Genomic DNA, 23,540 nt, shown 5'->3' with positions numbered 1-23,540 from the left:
GATGTTACTCTGTGTTAGGTTCTATAGGTTTTGGCTGAGAAAAGCCAGCACCGGCATTCTTTTATGCCATTTTAATTTTGGCTTATCCGGGGGATTTTTAAAACCAGCTTTTTCACTGGTTTGAGTGGAGCAGTTTAAAGCGGGTGTAGTTAAACCAGTGTAATTCTCTTGTATTTACTTTAGTCTCTATCTTTCCTTTGTGTTGATTTATCCCAAGGCTACTGCAAAATACCAGTAGCTAGAGAATAAGGTTTCTTCAGTCTGTCTGATGGTCTCGATGCTTCAGTGTTGCTATTTAATGTTGATACAAAGACAAAATGGATGATATATTTTCAGCTAACTATGGACAGGGCCAGGAAGTGCTGAACCTTGTACTGAGTAAGTAAAGACTAGTGACTTGAGGATTATATGCTGATATACAGTGGTACAATGGGGATTTGAAAAGGTTGTACCAATCATCTTGATAACAGTGCTGAGAGTGTTTGCTGAGGAGTCAGTGCTTTGAATGCAAAGGAGATTGGCCAGCTTTACTGTGTGGCAGCCCCTTTCATGTTAAGTTGCTCAGTAAGATTGAATGTTATGATACTTTGCCAAAATCTTGGGAAGGGTAAACACTGTAAATACGTTAATCTCCTAGAGACAGAACTTAGCAGTAATGCTTAAGAAAGATATCTAGGAATAGAGAAGCAGGCAGCTGAATGGGCAGAACACGGATATGTGCTTTTGTTTTTAGTGATTGTGGTGGTGTTCACTAAATAAGCAGTAATAAATGATTTGAGGGTATCTTTTTCCAGATAGTGCTGATAGTCAGATGTGTTAAAATGAGTTTATATAAAATGAAACAACTCTTTCTGTGTAGAGCTCCTGAAACACTTAAAAGCTTCACCAAAAGTTATGCAACTAAAATTATAGACTGAATTTCTGTGCTTGGTGACCCAGGGGCTGTTTTGTAGCTTGTCAGAAGGTTGAGATTGGCTCAACCTTTCCTGTCAGTATATCCACTCCTGGATTGCCAGTGCTTACAGCTGTCCCTCAGAGAGATGAAGGCTGTTAAGTCTGAGATACAGTGCCACTTTTTCTCAGCTTTTGTATTCTAGACCTGAAAAATCACAAGAGCAGAGCCTTTTGACTAGGCAAGAGTTGCAGTGTGTCTTTTAACTAGGCAAGAGATGCAGTGTAGACAAGTTCTGGGGTTTTTTTTTTTCTTCTTCCCTGAAGGAAATTGCAGTTGTAGTTGTAGTTTCTCAAGAACATGTAGTTCTTGAAAGATTTGATAAAGTGGGTTCTTCCAAGAAGAGAAGCTTTGTTTACTGAGCGTATTTACTATTCACCAATTGTAATGCTGATAGGTTTACTACATCTAAAAATTGGATTCCTGAACTATTTTTTCTGCTTGGTTTTCTAGTAGTGGAACATCAGAGTCGCTTTGAGTGCGTTACAGAATTTTAACTGTGCTCCAAAACCAGGCATAATTCGACACCTATGAGATTTTTAACTAGTGAAGTGAAAATTGACTTCTGGCTTGTTACAGATGTTGGTATGTTCTTGTTGTCTTGGGAGACTTATAACTTCACAGGATTGTGATCTGTGATACTTAAGATTTTATATTTTAGTGAATATTTTGCTTTGCAGATTGCAGTGAGCATCCTTGCAAAATAAATGATGTCAGAGCAATTCAGTGGACTTTGTCTTTTTATTCTTTATCATACAAAAGAGTTCTGGCTTGGTTGGTTTAAACAATAAACTGCTTTTTACTTTTACTTTCATTATTCTATACTGTCACTGTGCTTTCCAGAATTATGGACTAGTTCAGCAATTTCTTTTAAGAATAGGTGTCATAGAGCCTGACACATGATTATCTTTAGGGGTTTGCCCTTATTGTGTAGTGGAACTCATGATCGACAGGTTCAAAACATGCTAGAATACGAACGATTCCAGAGAATATGCCAGTGGTATGTTTGCTTCTACTGCGTCTAGAAATCTGTTATGCTGTAAGAATATAGAAATACAGCAAAAGCAGATATTGAGTACCTTGGCCGGCAGGATGGCTCACTTTAGTAATCAACTTACTGCATTCAAGAGATTTTGAAGTTGGGCGCTTTATAGGTATTGCTGACATTTTTTTGTAGTTGCGACAATTAATCCAGTAATGTTTAAGCTTTCTTCTTGTAAGAGATGATGTCATGGGAAAAGTGAAATGGGAAGGTGGCAGGAGAGACAGATTGTTACACTCACCTACAGTTACCCTGTGGGAATTTTGTTGCTAGCCACAACAATTGGCTGTATGGGTACTCTTATATAGGGGGCAGTTTTTATTGCACTTTAACTGTAATACTTCACTTCCAGAATCTGAAAGAATTGTAGTGGTGTAGCACATGTTTATTTGTGACTTAATCCCCATTTGGGATGGGGAGGGCATAAATACTACAAATCATCAGGAGTGAAGTAATTTGCTCTTTCTGCCTGAGACATTTGCATCAGGCAGAGGGGTTATAGAAGCTGCAGTGTTCTTGAAAACTTGCTTCATATTTATGGCTAGGAATACTTTTTAGACTTCTAATTCAGCAGCTGATCTTTTTTCATTCAACAAACACATCTTGTATTAATAAGTTACTGTCATGATTTAGTGCAGCCTGTTCAATGTTTATATTTTAAAGTTTTTAAAACTTTATTTACATTCTTGCTCTTAATTTGCAGGTCACAGATCAAAAAACCAAAGGTAAGTGTCTTTGTTTGATCATAAAGGTTTTTTTTGTTGACTTGAGTCAAGACTCAGTGTTGATCCAAATTGTTGGAAAAAATGGGCATTATGAGTCATGGTGAAAAAGGTGAATATTCAGAAGAAATAAAAGCTGAAATTATTAAAATGGAGAACCTAAAATTATTTTTCTTGTCAGCATCAGAATCCTTGAAAAGGAATAAAATAGCTTAGCTGAAATATTTACCCTCGCTTTCGTTTTTACAGTGGTTTTGGGCAAGTAAGCAAAAACTGAAACCACCTACGTATTTGGAGTGGAAGATAGGGAAAGTACTGCCTATGGTCGGATACCAAAATGAATGAAATTGACTTGTTTCTGGAAACTTTATCAAGAGATAATGAAAACTGGGCACCTAAAAGTCCAAAAGATGAAGCAAGACCAATGAGTGAACATCTTAAGTGTTTGGCTTGTTCAGCTGATCTAAAAACATAGTTAATCTTGACTTGTAAGTTTTCTAAAAATTGTGTGAGGAAATGGCCATTAAAAAGAATTGACAAAGGAGAACGAAAATAGTAATTTCATTTTACAGCTAAGAATATCTTTTTCTAATTTTGGGGCAATTTGAAGTCTATGTAGAGAAGTCAGAAGACCCTCATCAGAACAGAACGTGAGAATAATGCATTTGCAGTTGCCAAAGAGAGACTCTCTTGTTTTGTCAGACCAAACTGTTGCTGATTATGTTTACATAGTGGGGGTTTGCTAGACATCCCTTTCCAATATTCATGGTCAAGAGAGGTTTAAGTAGATGTATTAAATTTTCTTTGCCTTTGGAGTTTGACATCGTCGTGAACTATTATGATTTCTACATACCTGGGTAGGTAACGCCTGAATTTCTTTTGCTTTGTTTCAAAAAGCTTGTGGAGAATGTGAATAATGGTACACAAATCTTTGATTTCTAGAGTTCTTTTAGCAAATGTATCCAGTTTTATGAAGGTATTAGCTCCTCAAGGATTCATGTGCTTTTTCTTCTTCTCCAATACATAACATCCCTCAGCAGCAGTTTGCCCTAGCTTACAGGGGCACCTGGTGACAAGCGGGTGAATGCTTTGACAAGTCCAATACAAACAGCGTAGGTAGGACTGCTTTGAGGCGGTAAAGGATTTATCGCCAGCTTCAACTTTGCACTGCAATAACCCTTGGGCGGCAAGAACAGGGGGTTAAAGATCTTGTAAAAAATGGGCTTGGTGTCGTGGTAAGTCCACTTTGTCTACAGAGAACCACAAGGACTTTGTCATTCTTCCCAGAAAGAAGAGCTTGTTGCTTTTTCCTTTGCCCCTTTTTCTTTTTCCTTTGCCCCTTTTTCTTTTTCCTTTGCCCTTTATGGGGTTGGGTTGTTTTGGGATAGGTTTTCTTTTGTTTTATTTAGTGAAATAATTAGTGAATTAGTTCATCTTATACGATATTAACAGAGATGAGGTATGACTAAGGCAGCAGATCAAGGCCAATGGCCTGTTCCATTGGGGCTGTTGAGGGTCAAGCTGCTGCTTGTTTCAGAGCAGTATAGAGAACTCATATTTGTTATCTCTGTATTGTGAATAATTTTTGTTCTGTTTTTTTTTTGTTTTTTTCTTTTGGCAGTGGCTGCACAGCTGCGTAAGCAAGTAAAAAACTTAAGATCTGAATTCAGGTCTCCCATTTGGGTGACTCATAATGTTCCTATCCAACCAAGTGAATATCAGGGAACAGAGGAAACATAACAGTTACATTTATTTTTTATTTATTATTGGCTGCTTAGATTCTAAAACTTCATTTTTGCCCAGGGTGACATTCCTTACCAACTTTAAGCCCCAAATTTCTTGGAAATGTAGGGTGAAATATCTGTCAAAGCCAGAGTTTCATCCTGGGGTACAGAGATGCTTGTGGAAGTGAGAAGTTTACCACTACTACTTTTTCTTGCTTCTTTAATTAAATTATTCTTTGGTAAGGTTGAAGTTGTATAGTATTCCAGAGAAAAATGGCGTTATAAGAGGGAAGGTTCACAGTGAGTTCTTGTAACTAACATAGATTTAAGTGGAAAAAATTTCAATTTTCATTTTTCCTGTTTTTCAGTGCCCGAAGTGACGAAACCAAGTTTAAGCCAACCAGTGGCTGCCAGCCCAATTGGCAACTCTCCATCGCCACCAGTCAATGGTGGCAACAATGCCAAAAGGGTGGCAGTGCCGAACGGACAACCGCCAAGCGCCGCCCGCTACATGCCTCGGGAGGTGCCGCCGCGATTCCGTTGCCAGCAGGACCACAAAGTGTTACTGAAACGTGGGCAGCCCCCTCCGCCATCCTGTATGCTTCTTGGGGGTGGAGCAGGGCCTCCTCCCCCAACAGCACCAGGCGGAAACCCAAACAACGCACAACCAGTGACAGGAGCACTGCTGCAGAGTGACAGTGGGACTGCAACAGGTAAATATATATGTGTGTGTATATATAATATGTATATAAAATATATATTAACAGTAAGTAGATGTGTGTATGTGTGTATATGTATATAGCTAAAAATGGATCACTAAAATTGTGCACAAACAAATTATTATGTAGTAAAACTCCTTAGATTGCTCTTGCAAATCTTTCTGTTACTGTTCTAACACTGCTCAGTCTTAGGATAAGGAAGTATGTGAATTTTCTTTCAAATTTTGGATTTTTTTTTTTAATTGCCAGAATTGCACCCTTAGACAAGAGCACGTCAGTGTTTCATCTAATACTGTGTTGTAACATGACAGAAGTCACTGATGATTTCTCTGTAGGATAGCTAGTTGCTCTTGCTCTCTAGTACACATTATCTTATTACACTGATTGGTCAATATTGTGCAGACTGCAATCAACTAAAAATCATTTCCCACACATGAGCTGAAAAGCAAGTTTTGGTAGATCTTATTTTATCAAGCTTATGCATATTGTTACTGCTTTAGTGTATAAACTTTTTTCTTGCTGTTAGCAGGAATGGATGTAATTTATACTACTGAATGGGACGAGAAAAGGTTTTTTGTTTTTTCTTTTTTTAGTATGTGCATTTGAGCATTTAGAATTGCATGCTATAATGCTCTGAGACCACAACAAGGTAAAGAGACAATGTGATGATAAACAGCTAGCATTTAGTGATTGTCATTTAGTACCTCTTAATAGCTGCTTAGGCTTCGTTGGTGCCATTAATTTCCCATGTTGGTTTTTTACTATGATTTGGTAAAACAGACATCAAAGTTTTACAGTAAGTCCATATAGATATCAGATCTGCAAATGATGGCTGTCGGTCACTTCTTATCTGGATGAAGTAGCGAGATGGCTCTTTGCTCCTCACCCTTTTTTTTTGTAATCTTTCTTGGTTTTACTCTTTAGATTTAACTTTTTAAGTATAGTGTTTTAGTAATCTAAAAAGTGGTCCCTTTAACTCCTGGTTTTGTTATTTTGAATAATAGAATATTATGAGAATATTCTCACTTTGAATTTCAGAAAACAAACTGATTTTAAGATTGATTTATGAGAAAGAGAAAATTATGACAGCTCCTGATTTTTTTTGGCAACTAGGACAGTTGCAGTAATTGTAATGTTTCCTTTTTAAGTTATAATACCAGAACAAACAAAATTCCACTTGAGACATCTGCCTTTTGAAGAAAAGTTTAATTGGTCTGAGAATTTGAGGACAGCTTCAGGTCTAACAAGGGGGTTGGGGGGATGTCTTTTTGTTGTTGTTTTTTGGTTTAGTTGTTTTTTTCGTTTTGGGGAGTTTTCTGAAAGTCAAAAGGAGGAAAAAACGTATCATTATGTTTGAGTTTTCCTTTTTTAAAGCCTTGCCAGATTATTAGGTGTTTCTTTTTCCCATAATCTTGGGGAGCATAAACTTTGAAATTCTTTATAGTTCAAGAAGAAAAAACTCAGAGGTAATGTAGAACTCCAGAATCAAGTAAACCAGGTGGGATGGTTGTGTTTATTAAAAAGGATTCTAGGAAAATTAGTAATTTAGTTTGTCTTGCATTTCCAGCATTTGAACTGCTTCATAGTGAATGCCTGTTCAACAGATTGATTTTTTTTTTAAAAAGCTAGTCTTGTTATCTTTGGTGTTCCCTGTTTAATAATGGGGGCCAGTTTCAAGCTACAAGGCCAAATACATTTTAGATAATCAGTTTAAAAACTGACCACTTAGAGATAGCTAATTTTGATACAACACCTGAAAGATAAGGGGAGGGGGGATCAAAAGTCTTTGAGCTTTTTTTTTTTTTTTATAAAGTCCCTGTATTATGTCAGTTTTAGTATCTTCAGAGTGATTGTAGTAGACTGACAAAGTAGACTTTCTAGTACTGAAGCATTCTCTAAAAGTTGTCAAAATCTCTCACAAACAGCAATATTTTTGTTGCTGGATGTACTGCGTGAGGGCCACTTGGAAGTATTTTGGAGAGCCCTTGAATTTTATATAATTAATACAAGCTCAGCACCTAATACTTGTTTTCCTGAGGCTGAGGTTTGATTTTTATGAATCCTCATGCTTTTGCCTTCAATTTAACGCTGCATTAACTAACTGTTAAGATATTATACAGTCATATTTCATTGAATGTACTGACTTTAATGCCATTGGTTAGTCGCTTTAGACTGATGCAAGTCAGGAGTGTTGCCAAGAAAAGTGCGGGCCCTTCACTCCTGCCCCACGCCATCCGCACACAGAGTTCTGTGCAATAACAGATCGGGGAGTAGACTTGGCTTAAAATTAACCCAGGCTGTTTTTAGTGCTAATTTCAATCTGAACGAGTCCCCAGTCCAGCTCTCACTGACTGTTAATTCAAACACAGGTACCAGCACGTGGGATTAGGTTTGGTGGAGGAATGGGAATGAGCCACTGGGAAAGAGGGAAGCCGAGGCTACCAAATAAGGTGCCGCTTTCATCCCAAGTATAGTATTGCTGTCTGCCTCTCAAACCATTAAGCTTGTCTGAGATCCTGGCTGTTTACAAGATTAGATTAATGCTTATTCACTGATACTGTGATTAATTCATCCTATGTGAAAAGAAGAACGTTTCCAAAGAGAAAATTATGTTGTTTATCTACTCCTTCACATCCTTATATTCAACAGATAGCTATAGGTGGTGTTGGTGAGGTCTTCAATTGGCAAGAACTGGTCCATTTTTGGAAATAACTATTTTGCTCTCCAAGTGACAGCCCAGCTTCTGTACAAAACAAAAAAACAGAAAGAGTAACTGTTAATACAGAAGTATTCAGTATATAGTATTTCAATACATGGGTCTTTTTCCCCAGAATTGAGATCTTCGCTCTGCTTCTATGAGATGGCAGAACTCTATTTCCCTGAAAGATGACACCAAATTTACCACTGTCTTGTAAGCAATGTAGGGAGGACTTGTGTATCACTTTTCCAGTACTAGTGATATTCAGGATGTGCAAGAGAATCTTGAGAGAATTCTTTTAAGTGTAGATTTTGTTGGTGAAACATGCATTAGGTCTGTTGTCTTTTCTCCAAGAATCGCCACTGCCTTTTGCAGCAAAACTGTATCATCATTTCAAGGCTCCATTTCAGTACCTTCACTGATTTCAGTTTCATACTTTAATCCTTAAAAGTAATCAGTCACTGATAACTTCTTTCACAGTAGTCAAATCAGGAACTTGTTTCTCTTCAGCGTGTGTGTTGTTTTTTTCTTTTTTTTTTTTTTTTTTTTTTTTTTTAAACTAAGGAAAAGTCAGCTAAAGAACCAAGAGCCCTTACCCACTATCTTATTGGGACAAAACTGTAAATTGCCAAGACTTTGCCACTGTCAAATAACAGTAGGGTAAGGTTGTTTCTATAAAATAGTCCATTAAAATGCATCCTAGTACACTGAGCTAGCAAGCATGCCAGTCTTAATATTACTAGAATGTCTTCACAGAAATGAAATTTAATAATGCTGAGTTAAAAGTACCTGTATGAAGACTTGCTAAGCACCATCTGTGCGCTATTCATTTGCTGAATCGTAATGCCTGATGCTTAGTTCAAAAGGCAGCAACCATGCAGTCCTTTGAACTTGTCTTCAGCTGTCCTCCTTAAACTATTCCTGTGTTCAGTCTAATCAGAAAGTTTTTAAATTGGAAAAGCAGTTACTCAGTGTACTAAAAAGAACTAGGCATAGATATCTTGTGGAGAGCTGTACTTCCTTGCTATTGTTAAGTTTGCAGTGGAGATCAGGACAACAGAAGGAACCTAATGTGTATGAGAACTGCGTTGTCTTTTGGATTTTGGTGGCCAGTGTTTAGTGGCTGAAATTTTGGTGGGGTGGGTTTTTTGTTTTTTGGGGGTTTTTTGTGTGTGGTTTTTTTTTGTCCGTTTGTTTTTTCATCTGTATTCAAACCTTACTGAAGAGTTGCAACCTTACTGTGAAGTCTGGATCTTTACTGATGGTCTTTATTAATGGGGAATCTCAAAGTCTTTCAGAGAATATTCATTGGTTTAGCTAGTGAACTGGAAACATGAGCCTGGTACTGAAAGCTGATCTGTTCATCTTCCATTAAAAGTAGTAGTAACCAGAAGCTGGACATATGGATGCATAACATATATTTAAAAAAAACCTTTTTTTAAGGCCCTTAAGGCTTATTTTTGTGGACGCTATCATGACATGAGCGGGTATTAGTAATAACAATATGTATTCAGATGTATCTGGTGTGATATTGGTGCAGATATTACTATGAATTTCATGCTCTGCAAAAAAAAAACTCAACTGGTGTGGCAGAGTAACTAAATAGTACTAATACATTAGGTTTCAGTACATAATTTCATAGAAAGGAATGTGTTTAGTCTTCATCACTGTGGTGAGGGCAATTTTATGTACTTTGGGATTCAAAACTTACAGAAAAATGAGGAGAACAACACTGAAGTAGTAATGGACTTTCTGTGGATGGCCAGGGAGTCTTGGCTGACTATTCTTAAACTAGCAGGGCTAACACATCTGCACACGTGCAAATGTGATGTTGTTAACACTGACATAGACTTCACACATCATGGCACTGTATTAATTTACATCTGGTTTAAAACTATATACAGATTTCTTATCCAGGTGAAGTCAAAGTGAATAGGACTTACGAATAGTTCACCACAGATAAAAGAAAGGAAGGTCCTACTCCTGGTCGTTCCTTCTGCCACTTTCCTTACAGTGATTCCAAGGCTTGTTGGACTTGCTGCTTACCCAGTGCAATGTGCTAAGCCAGCAAAAACCTAATCAAAAAGTGGAGTTTTCTGTTGGGATAGCAGATAAGTAAAATTTACTCAGTTAAAGGGTCCTAGCAGCCATCAGAACTGTCACAAAGGAGAGGTGATAGAGCTGGTGAGAGGCAGGAGGAAAAGTGAGAGCTCTTACTAGCCTCCATTCAGTGGCAGAGAGATCAGCTTAGCTGCTCACAAAATCACAAGCTGTAGTTTCTAGACTAAATATAGCAGAGGCATAAATGTGGGATAATTACATGTTGAATACAGCTTGCACGCTATTACACAGAAGTTGTAATTTGTGTAACTTTTGGCTGTTTTGGCTTACAGTAACTTTTGGAAATTCTGTTAGTTTTGTAAAGGGTGTAAAGAAATTCCCAGTAGCAAAATCAACTTGAAAAAGATGTATCTGAACCTAATGATAGACTCCTTCAGCTCTATATATTTATTACATGCTTTTCTCATTTCTTCCTCTTTAATAAATTGTAGTTGCTTTGTGAATCAGTTGAATAGCAGATGAGCAACAGCTCCCGTATTTGACTGCACACACATAAAACACAAGTGTATTCACATATATATACTTATTCTGTAAATAGTATGACTTTTAAGCCTGTTTTTGAAAAGTCTTTAACCAGTAGCAGTAATGACCGTGCAAGTTCATTAAGAGTTGCAGTCATTATGTTGAACTTAAATAACTGGGCTGTTAGCAGGAGGAATGAGTCAACAGTGAATTTAAATGCCCACAAAGTGCTTGTGGGTAGTTTGTTGAAATGCGTTTTTATCAGTATTTTTAACAGCATTTCCATCCTGATGTTCTTCCAAAGCAAATTGGTTACACATCTCTGAGGGAAGGATTAATTTATTAACGGAAACAGTAATCAGCAGTGTCAAAAATATGATGCCCAGTGCTTGTAAATAGTGCTGAATATTAATGACCTTTTTGGGTTTTTTTAGATTCAGCAATTGGAGGTGCTGCTGCTTCAAATTATGCAAATTCCACTTGGGGTCCTGGAGCCTCCTCCAACAGCGGCACCAACGCCAACCCAACTCACATCTGGGACAAGGTGATTGTAGACGGGTCTGACATGGAAGAGTGGCCTTGTATTGCCAGCAAAGATGCTGAGTCTTCTTCCGAAAACACCACCGATAACAACAGTGCCTCGAACCCTGGCTTGGAGAAGAACGCTCTGCCAGGAAGCACCACTAGTAACAAAGGAAAAGGAAGCCAGTGCCAGTCTGGAAGCGCTGGAAACGAATGTAATCTTGGGGCCTGGAAATCTGATCCCAAGGCTAAATCTGTTCAATCTTCCAACCCTGCTGCCGAGAGTAACAATGGACTAGGAAACTGGAGGAACTTGAGTGGGCAAGATAGAATTGGTCCTGGTTCTGGCTTCAGCAACTTTAACCCAAATAGCAACCCATCTGCTTGGCCGGCACTGGTTCAAGAGGGCAGTTCTAGGAAAGGGACTTTGGAGTCTGATAGTGGTAGCTCCAATGCACAGATTAGCACAGTAGGTCAGACCTCTAGGGAACAGCAGTCAAAGATGGAAAATGCGGGTGTTAACTTTGTCTCTGGCAGAGAACAGGCTCAAATTCATAACACTGATGGACCAAAAAATGGAAACACTAACTCCTTGAACTTAAGTTCACCAAACCCTATGGAGAATAAGGGAATGCCCTTTGAAATGGGCTTGGGGAACCCTTCCAGGAGCACTGACACCCCTTCACAAAGCACTGGAGAAAGAAAGACTGGGAGTGTTGGGTCTTGGGGTACAGCTAGGGGGTCTTCTGGAACTGACACAGTCTCTGGACAGAGCAATTCTGGAAACCACGGGAACAATGGAAAGGATAGAGAGGACTCCTGGAAAGGAGCTTCTGTTCAAAAACCTAATGGGTCAAGAAGTGATTCTTGGGATAACAATAACCGGTCTACGGGTGGTGGGTCTTGGAACTTTGGCCCTCAGCATGCAAATGAAAGCAAATGGGGCGAAGGGAACAAATTGACATCTGGGGTCTCTCAGGGAGAATGGAAACAGCTGTCTGGATCTGATGAACTGAAGATTGGAGAATGGAGTGGTCCAAACCAACCAAATTCTAGCACTGGAGCATGGGACAATCAAAAAGGCCATCCTCTTCCTGAAAACCAAGGCAATTCCCAGGCTCCCTGTTGGGGAAGATCTTCCAGCTCTGCAGGAAGTGAGGTTGGAGGTCAAAGCACTGGAAGCAACCACAAAGCAGGAAGCAGTGACAGTCACAATTCTGGACGCCGATCATATAGGCCTACGCATCCTGATTGCCAGGCAGTCTTGCAGACTCTGCTGAGCAGGACTGATTTGGACCCCCGAGTGCTTTCAAACACTGGCTGGGGCCAAACTCAAATTAAGCAAGATACCGTATGGGATATTGAAGAGATGCCACGGCCCGAGGGGAAGTCTGATAAAGGAACTGAGGGGTGGGAGAGCTCTGCCACACAGACAAAGAACTCAGGGGGCTGGGGCGATGTACCCAGCCAAAGCAATCAAATCAAGTCTGGATGGGGTGAGCTCTCAACCCCAACAGAGTGGAAGGACCCCAAAAATACTGGAGGATGGAATGACTATAAGAGCCCTAATTCTTCTAATTGGGGAGGGGGAAGACCAGAAGAAAAATCATCTTCCTCTTGGAATGACAGCTCTAGTAAGGAACAGGGGTGGGGTGGGCGGCAACCTAATCAAGGATGGTCTTCTGGAAAGAACGGTTGGGGAGAGGAAGTTGACCAAACAAAAAACAGTAACTGGGAAAGTGCAGGAAACAAGCCAGCATCTGGTTGGGGTGAAGGTGGGCAAAATGAGATTGGAACTTGGGGTAATGGTGCAAATGCAAGCGCTGCTTCGAAGGGTGGATGGGATGATTGTAAAAGAACTTCAACATGGAATGAGACGGGTCGACAGCCCAACTCCTGGAACAAGCAGCAGCAACCGCACCAGCAGCAACAGCAGGAGGCTTCTGGCTCCTGGGGTCCACTGCCACAAACCCCAAGTAATGGGCGACCTCCAAACCCAAACTGGAACAGCGGACCACAGCCAGCTGCCCCCAAAGATGAGGAACCTAGTGGCTGGGAAGAACCTTCTCCGCAGTCAATCAGTCGGAAAATGGATATTGATGATGGCACTTCAGCATGGGGAGATCCTAGCAGTTACAACTACAAGAATGTGAACCTGTGGGACAAGAACTCGCAAGGAGGACAGGCCCCACGGGAGCAGAGCCTGCCTACTCCAATGACTAGCAAATCACAAGCATCAGGTACCAGTCTCCTTCCTTTCTTCAGCAAACTCCTATTTGTGCAAGTAACCTGTATGCATAAGGGATACACATGCCGCTTCCAGTTCCCTAATAGTTTTATCTCATAAAGAAAATCCCAATTTCTCATTTGAATATTTGGTTCTGTACTGAAGTGTCTGTAAAATATGGACCAGTCAGCCCTCTGCTTATTGTGCCTCAGTAACTCACACTGCTCAGCTTGCCAGTAAGAGGAAATGTTCATTAGCTGACAAATCTGCATATTCAGTCCGATCTCTGAAAGGACAGGCTGAATTCTCACAGATTTTTTTTATATTCGATGACTAGAGAGGGGAAAATTCTGTACTAATTTTTAGTCAACAAATTTTTGCTCTGAAACAAGCTCAGTTAACACTTGAAATTGAATGGGTCAGATCTAGTTCATTAGCCCAGTTCAGATCTGCTGTAGTATAAAGAATACTTGGCAGAATATTTTCTCCTTTGAAATAAGGACAAGAAAAACTCATATACCCTGGAAATAAAGTTGTCATTATGTAATCTATCTTCTGACTCAGATGTGCTTTAAAGAATACCATTTCATTTTAATACATACTTCAGATACGTTCTTGTTCTTTCTTCGGTTTGTGAAAACCCAGAATAGTCTGGTATTTGTAACTAGTCAAAAAAGTTCACCAAATAGGGTAGCATTAGATGGGGGCTTCATGCTTAACCCAAAAAAAGAATCTTATTGATTATAGCGTCCTCTGCCTTTTCATCCCTAGACTTCACTGCCCACTCTGTGTGATGTGGACAGTTGTCAATTCTGTTTAGCCCATGCTGTTGAGCACCTGAAGTCCTCAACAGAGAATGAAGCAATAGTTTAATGAGATGATGCTGCATGGCAGTAAACAGTTAATTTTGTAAATGGTCTGTAATGAAAACTCTTTCTCTTTTGTGCAGTCTGGAGCAAAAGCACTCCACCTGCTCCAGATAATGGTACGTCCGCCTGGGGTGAGCCAAATGAAACCAGTCCCGGGTGGGGTGAAGTAGATGATACAGGAGCATCGACAACAGGCTGGGGGAATGCACCTTCCAACGCCCCGAATGCCGTGAAATCTAGTGAGTATAGGCCAGATACTAGTTTCTTTGCAATGGTCCTGGAGACTTTTAGTATTTGGCTTTTTAATATAGGTTACTCACGGAAGAATTGTTATCTGAGGCCTAGAAGCAACTTTGAATGTCATGTAAGATTTTGATGAATGAGTGATTAACTGCTTAGAAATGATGGGAACCTTGTTTCTAAAGTAATGGAGATGTTCTTTAGTAAGCAGTTAAATAGACAGCTCTGATTCTTACAAGTGTTGAAACATCAGAGCATTTAAGTGAGAAAATGTTTGTTTTTCTCAAAACCCTCTTCTCTGGCTGCACACTTGTTGGAATATGAATTTGTTACGTGATAAATCATCTTTCCTGATAACATCAGGAAAAGGAATGCGCAATTTATAGACAAATTCCGCACTGCAGGCCATTACATAGTAATCTGTGCTTTGTTGGCAATAAAATTTGACTTTGAAAGCTACAGCAAAATAATCAGATTTTTTATGTCGTACAAATGTGAAAAATTGTAGCTCTTAAGAAGATAAGAACTTTCTTGTGTGTGTTTGAACCCAAATGGCTGAATATTTTTCCAGAGGTTACCTGACGATAGCTGTATTCTTCATGAATGAGATCCCATTGAACTTTTTCAGAAATCTGCTTCAAAGTTAGAAAGTTATTGTATTCGGTTTCATTTTTGTGGAAATCCTTTCTGCTGATATAAGCTGCTTGTAGAATTTCTATTTCTTTGTATTTAAAGAAAATGTAACAAAACCAATCGCCTGCCAGTACAACATAGCAGTGTCAAAGCCAATTAACTCTCGAATATGAAGTTTCCACTAGGAAATATTGATCATGCACAGCTGTTGGTGAACTTGACTGATAACACTGACTGTAAAACTGTTTCCAGTTATAAGTTACTTTTGCAACATTGAATTGTTTGGGCTGAAATGTTCTATATGGATTGTATACTGTTGTCTGATGATCATGCACACATACATGTACACACTCATGATTAAATAATTTGTCTATTTATGAAACAAAACTGGGAAACATGCGTTGCTTCCTTAGCGCTAACATCATAGCCACTTTTTTTGGTTGGCTCTAGTGCTCTTTGTGCCTTCCACACAATCTTGACATTTTTCAGGATGGTGGACTTTTTTTTCTAGATGTATACATATTTTTTTCTTCATTAAAAAAACATACGGATATGACCAAAATAAGAGCCTCTGAAATAATAATGATCCACTGCAGATTGTATAGACTTGCTAATGCTTAAGATCATCTTTGAAGGAATTCTGCACATTGTCGCTCGACTGTCCTGACCAGTCTGCATGTGTGACGTAACCAAGGAGCTGCAGAATCTGCTTTGTCCCCTGATGGCATGTGTGTACTGTTTTGTATATAAGCTGTCTTCAGCTCCAGAGGAGCAAAATACGGATTTCCTTTTAATGGCTGTTTCAGGTTGGGGTGCAGTAAGTCACTAGTGTTAAGAGCTGGGAACCTCATTCTCCTGTGACTGCTCTCTGAACTCCTTTTTAACTGGCACCTAGAAAGCACATTATTCAGTGGAGTAAGGAGAGTTGGTAGAAGAAGAAACTGGGACAAAGAGCTTGCAAAGGCATAATATAGGGCTGAAAGCAGAAAGAGAGTAGCACTAGTTGGAAAAGAAGACAAGGCTTGAGAGGCAAAGAAGGGAAGCTGCAGATGAGGCAAGACAAAAAATTTGAGCAGAAAAGATTCTGCAAGGACGTTTTCTGTGTGTCTTAAAAGGAGGAGGTAGCACCGGTGAGAATCCTGAGGCCAAACCAAAAGCAGAGAGCCTAGAATGAGAGGTCATCAGGAATGGCAATATCCTTAATGGAATACTGGACTAGATAAAGGGAGCTAGAGGTAATGAAACCTGTGCAGGATGAAATCTGCCAAGCATGGGAGAGGGCTCAGTTGTACTTTTTAGAGGGTGTTCTGTTCATAGCTTTGGAAGGGGGAAGTCAAGATGGGAATCTTCCTGTTAATGCTGGTGAAAGCCGTTGGCATAGTATCCTGTTCCTCTGTAATGCTGGCAAACACAGATGCAAAATAATTCTGTCATTATTTGTAATTCTTGTCAATTCAAGTGGTAGGAGTCTGTGCAGTTGATGTGAAGGTTTCAGCTCAATTGAAGCCATGTGAATTTCAGTGTGACACTACCTTACTGAATCTATTTTAGTTTTTTTAATTGCAACAAATGTTATTTAAAAATGAGGTGGTAAAATCATACAGTCAAAAGTCACTGTATGGTTAATTCCCCCCTGCTAGTTGTCTCACGAAAAAATCAGTAAATTTTTGTCGCTCTTGTGAGAGTGATAGGCATTATCCCCGTTTTGCATTTGAATTGAGATGTGCAAATTTTGAGGTAGTAAGTGTATTTTAATTTTGAAATCCCAGTCCAGAGTAATCAGGAGTTGATTTTTTTCTGTATTTACTTAACCTTGTGTAGCTGTACAAAGCATAGCTCTTTTTGACTTAGTGCTGGGCATTCAGAAAACAAGCATAGGCCAGTGCCCACCTGTTCAAAAAATGGATTTACACAACTTACAGCATTGCATAGGAATTCTGTGGCAGAATTAGGAATAGATTCAGTTCTCTGTGACGTTATTTTGTCTTTACCTTGAAAACATCCTTTGCTTACTCTAGCTATTCATGCTTATTCACTTACCCAACATCTGCAGAAAATGAAGCAGGAATGTTACAGGCAAGCCTTCTTTACACAACTGTCCAAATTCATGCTTAAGAATGTCAGACCTGAGAGATGTCCTGCAGAAAAATATTGTGAGGTCATGTAATTAAAACCAGGATCATAATACTATATTTAAACACTGTGGCTGGAAATAAATTAAAGCTGCAAGGACTACCCTATATATGACATTTCCAGATTAAGCTCTTGACTCTGCAGCTGCAATCCTTAAATGTAGCCCTTTTTCTCCAAGTAGTACAATTAAAGGGTCAAGAGGTAGATTTTTGTGCTTTGGCCTGTATGTTTCCTAAACAGCCCTGAGTTTTGGTAAACAATTGAATGTATTTTAAAAAGTTACATTTCCTGTAAAATAGCTGAGTTGTTATTTATGATGAATTTTGAGGTATCTCTTAAACTGCCATGAAATGCTTTCAGCATGATAAAGGTACAGTTCCTCCAGCTAGAATAATTACATTTCTTGACTTTCTTTATATTCTGTTTTTTCTGCCTAGAGTGTGTTAATATCCCCGGTTTCCATATTCAGACCCCAGACTACTTACAGTTTAGTTAGGAGAAAGGTGGTAGTGATGGAAATACTTTTTAAAGGACATAAATATTTGGAGCAGAAATAAGGCAGCATGAGGAGTTATAGCAAGAAGCTGAACAGTTTGGTAGTGGACAAGATGGGTGTTTTTAGGCACATGCTGACTTGTCAGTAGAGGTTAAAATCTAAGTTGCCTGACAGCTGGCATTAGAGGGTAGCAGCAAAAGGAGACACCAACAAGGAAACAAAATCCTTAATCTGAATTTATATGATGAAATGGTTGTAGCTTTCTGGTAATGGTATCTGTGTTTAAACAGCAATGCTAATATACCTTTCTAATGACATGGTTGAGATAGAAGCTGAGGGGGTTTTGCACACTAAACTACTTCTGGTGTTTACATGTAGTGGAGCACAGTGTCAGGTCCTTTCCTCCAGAATCTGCTCAGTTGTGAATCCAAAAAAATTTTTTGTTTTTATGATTTCATGGAAGAGTTTAATATTAGATAAAGATACAGTTACTGTAAAGCACTGCATAATGTTTCTGTTACAAGATCATTTCAGCACTTTCTAATCTCTAAGAAATAAGTGAGTTCTTAAAGTAGTTTCATCTGGTGTCATTAAATTAGTGTCACTGTAAAAGTAGTGTTATCAACTATTCTTGCAAGTCAGCAGCATTAGTAATTTCCAGAGAGAAATGTGGAGAGTAGTTGGGGGATCAGTCATTTGTTTTGAATTTCTGTATGTGTGATGGAAATATTAAGGTTTTGAAGGAGGAGAAGAAGGAGAAGAAATTATTGATAAGCAGCCTGAACCAGACTCCTCAGCACTCTTGTTTTTCAAGTGTCTTTAACTTCTAGCATGCACAGAAAGACTCTAATAGGCCGCCTTTTAAAGAAATCTAAGTATAGTTGTACCTGTTTAGGAGAAGAGGTCCCTGTGGCTACTATGTCTTTAAGGACAATATGGCCTTATGTTGCTTAAAAATTATTTCAAAATACAGCGTGCTAATGTGCCACCAAATCTCTTGGATTTTGGGATGCACATGGAAGTTTTTACAGCTGTTAGAAGGGCAGTGCTTTTTTTTGAAACCCCTTTTAGGGTGCTGAGGGTTTAGACAAATCTTGCAATAAAACGTCAAAATAACCTGCATGGTGTTGTGTACTGCGGACTGCTTTTGAGCCTTTTTTCTCCTTTTCCTGAAGGTTCTAAATCTATGCAAGATGGCTGGGGAGAGAGTGATGGGCCAGTGACAGGAACACGTCATTCCAGCTGGGAAGAGGAGGAGGAGGGAGGAGTCTGGAACACAGCAGGCTCTCAGGGAAGCAGTTCCTCCCACAACTCAACAAGCTGGGGGCAAGGAGGAAAGAAAACACAAATTAAGGTAAAATACTCAAATGATTCATAACTACTGTGTTGTCTGAAAGCAATATGACTGATATGTTAGAGCATTATAATAATTCTTGTTTTAAACGGTGTTATAGAACTCTGCTCTAAAGGTGCCTGTTGCAGTGTTGTGGAAAATGTAAGGTTTCTAGATTTGTTTTAATGTATTACACCTATTGTGACTAATAAATCTGCCAGTAGGTGACAGATTCTTTTGGCATGTAGGCTGCAGAGCCATTACTAAATGAAACTGAGCAATAAGTATCCCAGGGCTATTGCTTCTCTCTTGCTGACACATCTTTCAGCCTTAGGCTGCTGCTGTTAGCCTGTTGAAGTTCTGATTTCACAGTCCCTTTGGCACGCACACTCTTATTTTTACTGTCTGCTGGATTTGGGTCCGACTTTCATGTTTGTTATTGTTGACCTTTGGCCTCAAACGGGAGCAGGAGCTTGGCAACAGTTCTGAGCGAGCTGCTCTGTAAAGCTTGTTCATATTGAAGTTCTCTAGTATGGTAACATTTGATATTATATAAATATTACAAAGACTGTGCTTTGGCTCCTCCTAATCAGATGCACAGTACAAACTCAGAAGGCAAGTGCAGAGCAGCTTCCAAGGACACGAAAGTAGTGTTGTGACATTGCATGGAGTTTTACGGTTCCTGTCTTGCAAAAATGATTCTTATGAACTTTTTTCTCATTTAGGGCTTTGTTTTATCCACAGAAGCAATTGTCTGAATAATTTTCCTATTAGATCTTTTCTGTTGAAATGCTTTCAGTTTTGAACACTTGTAAATCACAGTAAGGCCAAATTGAAAGCCAAGTCAGCACAGTACAAGTTTAAAAGAAAGCACGTTAAAGGAAAGAAAGCTAAGGAGACACTTCTGTATGTGACAGGTTGAAGAATGTATTAAACTGTAACAAGAAAAAAATGGTGTGCACAAAGCTTTCCAAGTTTCAGAATGAAACTGAAGGTTTGATAAACCTTCTACACAGCACACATTCATCTATTTCAGCATACCTAACAATGAACAATTGTATGACAAAGTTGTATGTGGTAAATGTTTCCAACCATGCGAAAACAAAGTAATTTGTTCAGGAGATTACTTTCTGTGATACTTGTATTTTCAGCTGATACTTTTGCATTCCAGGGCAAGAATAGATTTTGGAAAAAGAAGAAAATGTTTAGAAAATGTTTTTGTCTTTTTTTTTCTTTAGTGCTCATTAAAAGGAGGAAATAGCGATTCATGGATGAACCCTTTATCCAAACAGTTTTCAAATATGGGATTGCTAGTAAGTGAATTATTTTTAGTATAAAATCCAACTTTGTAGAAAGGAGTAGGTTTTAAATAAGTCTAAAGATCAGCCACTTCACAGTGTGTAACTGTCGTACTACTTATCTCTATTTGCTTTGTTGGTACATGAATCATGATACCTAAAGTAGTTGGGTCTTCAGAACTCCCTTGTTGGTCAGAAAAATTTCTAAAAAAACCAAGATTTTTACTTTGATTTTAAAGTTACAATGCAAGCAATTGTTTTTTGTGTGTTTGGGGGGTTTTTTTTTTGCTTTTTGCCCTTCCTCTTTCTTTTCTTAAAGTACTGGTTAGAGCACTCAAGGTGGAGGCCTCTTCTCCTGGCTGCACTGCAGATGTCTGTGGCTTGTCCAAGGCTCTTCGTGTTTCTGGGTCTCAGTCACCTATCAGTAAAGGAGAGTTATAGCCCTGTGTCTTGTCTGCTTATATTTTAAATGGTGTGCCACAGGGCCTTTTTTAGAACAAACAGGGCCTGCTATTAATTGGCACTTCAGGATTTATAAGCTGAATAAATAAATGACACATCTTTAAGAGGGGGAAAAGAGATCTGCAAGGAAGTCCCTTAAAAATATTTATGTATAAAAACGAGAATTTCTGAAATGCCATGAAAACTGCATTTTTCAAAATGTTACAGCAACCTTAATCCTGTGAAGCAGGAGTTAATTATTTTTAATGCAGGCTAGCAAAAAATAGTAATGCAGAGGTTCTGTAAAGAGGCCTAAGGCCAGACAAACTGTCACAGACATGGCTAGGATTAGTTTGTAGTGGCTGTTGGCTGCCTGGCTCAAATTCGGTCTCCTAGACCATGGATGCTTCTGAAAGCTATGGGAACACCCTGTCCTAGACTGCCAACTGAAGAATAACTTGGCAGCATGTTTCAAGATTTGATGACTTGACAGGTCATGAGGATGAGCTGTCATTTTGGCCGCTATTTTCAGTGTTTCATCCCTTGACCACTGGAACATGAGGACAGAGGTTCATTTCACAGAGCAGCTGTCTGCCCATCTTTCTCTGTCTGTTGCATGAGTTCATGTGTCTGGTTGCAGTTCAGTAAATTTGCCACACGCAGTTAGGGTGAGGTATGACCAGGGTGACATCAGGACTCGATTTGATTTAGTTTAGAATGAAACTTTCATTGACGCAAGCACGTTCTTCCCTTAGTCTACATTTAGCCTTCAAGAGCTGCTTTCTTGAAATGCTCTTCAGCATTGCACAGAAGTCGGAACTGATTTTTTTTTTTCTTTCAGAGTCAAACTGAGGACATTCCAGGCAGTAAGATGGACTTGTCTGTAGGTGCGTGTAATTTAATTTAAATGCATTTGACATATGAGACCACATATGGAACATTCATTGCAGATGGCATGCTCTGCTTTGGGAAGGCTTGGTCCCTATTTTTTTGGTACTACTCATAAAAGCAGGATAGCATCCAGCATCTTTGCTGCAGGCTTTGAGTAGCTATGCAGCTGATGCTGGCATAGAAGACTGGGCTGTATACCTGGGTGAAATGGAGATACTGGGGAAGGAACATCCTGTGAGACTGTTTTGATCCATGTAGTTTGTATCCATTGTTTCTCTTTCAAGGAAATGAGGGTCCCTTTTCAAATGGTGGGAGAAGGAAGACTGTTTTAGCTCTCGTGGGTAGGACATCTTGATTACTGCAGCTCCCTGGAGGTGAAGTGAGGGAAAAGAGTATCTTCTGTTGTTGATTAGTTTAACTGCTTGCCTCAGCCTATTATGAGTTACTGCTCAGTAGGACTACAATCTTCGCTCTCGATAGCCTCACCACAAACAGTACAGGGCTTAAGTGGGATGGGCTGTGTCGAAAGTATTGTAAAAGAGAGTTGGAAGTGAGCACTTGGATTATCTGGTCTAGTTTCCTCTTTGTGTTGCCTAGTCCCATTTAATCACCTTTCAATTTGTCGTAACTTCTTTCTTTGGCAAACTATCTACCTTGATAGTTGACTGTTACAGAAATATGTTTTTGATCTTGAAATCAAATTTAGTTTTGCATTTTATTCTTCTCCAAATTGTCTCTGAATATTCACTCTTGTCATATTGAGATAAAATACAAGTTTTTGAAATCTACCAACTGAGCTGCTTGTTTCCCTGCAAGATTCCGAAGGTATATATTAAAAAAGGGATGATCCAAATCTGCTGTTCAGATTTGATTTTTTCCTTTATTTTTATTTCTTTGAAGACTCAGTAAGCCTAATACCTTGTACAGCATAGTCTTTGATACTTACAAAGAGGATAGGGCTTTCCTTCCTGTTTTGGGGACTATTTCTTTTCAGTTTTTGATTCTTCAGATTAGTCAGCTTTTAAGAAATAGGCAGTGACCGTCACTGTCATTATAATTGAATCCACAGAAGCAGGAGTAATGCTTCATATGCCTGTTAAGAAGACAGATCTTCTAGTCCAGTTAACATTGCCAAACATTGGGTTTGGACATTGCCACTGTATAAACCCAGCAATAATTTCAGAGAAAGATGTTCATGCTGTTTTTATATCTGATGCAAAAGGCACTGAGGCCCCAGATCCTTCCCAGCTGATCATATCCAAATCCAGAAGTGTGTGATTTTTTGTTCTGAAGAAAGGTTTGCCAAAGTAGTATTAGTGTGGACTCTCATATAGAACAATGGATTCCCTGTGTAGCTTAACTACACTACATGGGCTATCATGTAATTGTTTTGCCTCTAGAAGAGGTCCCTGTATCACTGCAAATCAAGTTTGTTACAGAGGAGTGGGATACCATTGATTCTGAATCTCACATGATTAGCGCTGAGACCCGCAGTATGGTTGTTGTGCAGTAATTGTTTTACCTGTTTAGTGTTAAAAGGTTCCAGTTCCAAACTGCTTGTTTTCAGCTACTTCTGCATCATAACAAATGTTTCTACCTCAGCTGAAATATAGACACACACACACAGAGGCACAGATTGCTGGTTTTAGCAAGTCATTTCTGACCTTTCATAGAAGGGAGGACTGGCAGAAAGAGGCAACTGACAGAATCAGCACTTACTCTGGTGGTGGTAGTGTGTGCTTCAGAAGATTTCTGTATTCTCCATCAGTAGAGTTAATTACTGATGATCCTGTGCTGTCATTTAGGAAGAACCACCTGAAATAGTTCTGTGTCAGATCACGACCTGTGGGATCTACCTGGATCAATCAAAACTGGTGTCTCCAGGTCAAGTACAGTTAGTTTCAAAATCTGTTCCAAAATTGGTACTGTCTTTTGCATGTTAGAACAGTATCAGGGTCTCATGTTACAGGTTTACTGTAGGCAACATCAGGGATTGAATCCGTTTACTTCTGAGGTG

The 23,540-nt window shown here is 39.2% G+C and overlaps 1 protein-coding gene across 16 annotated transcripts in view; it reads left to right on the top strand.

Moving 5' to 3' along the window:
- The window catches only part of TNRC6B (trinucleotide repeat containing adaptor 6B), a 141,970-nt gene that overhangs the window by 90,665 nt on the left and 27,765 nt on the right, over window positions 1-23,540 (top strand). For all 16 annotated transcript variants that reach the window (XM_064512115.1, XM_064512110.1, XM_064512141.1 and 13 more), the window contains 7 exons: window positions 2,698-2,719; window positions 4,809-5,153; window positions 10,875-13,202; window positions 14,139-14,297; window positions 18,736-18,914; window positions 20,132-20,206; window positions 21,474-21,519. In XM_064512115.1, coding sequence (XP_064368185.1) covers window positions 2,698-2,719; window positions 4,809-5,153; window positions 10,875-13,202; window positions 14,139-14,297; window positions 18,736-18,914; window positions 20,132-20,206; window positions 21,474-21,519 — 3,154 coding nt within the window. The remainder of the gene's footprint in view (window positions 1-2,697; window positions 2,720-4,808; window positions 5,154-10,874; window positions 13,203-14,138; window positions 14,298-18,735; window positions 18,915-20,131; window positions 20,207-21,473; window positions 21,520-23,540) is intronic.

The sequence above is a fragment of the Dromaius novaehollandiae genome, chromosome 1 (assembly GCF_036370855.1).
Source record: "Dromaius novaehollandiae isolate bDroNov1 chromosome 1, bDroNov1.hap1, whole genome shotgun sequence".
NCBI lineage: Eukaryota > Metazoa > Chordata > Aves > Casuariiformes > Dromaiidae > Dromaius > Dromaius novaehollandiae.
This window is presented reverse-complemented; position numbering and strand designations above follow the sequence as displayed.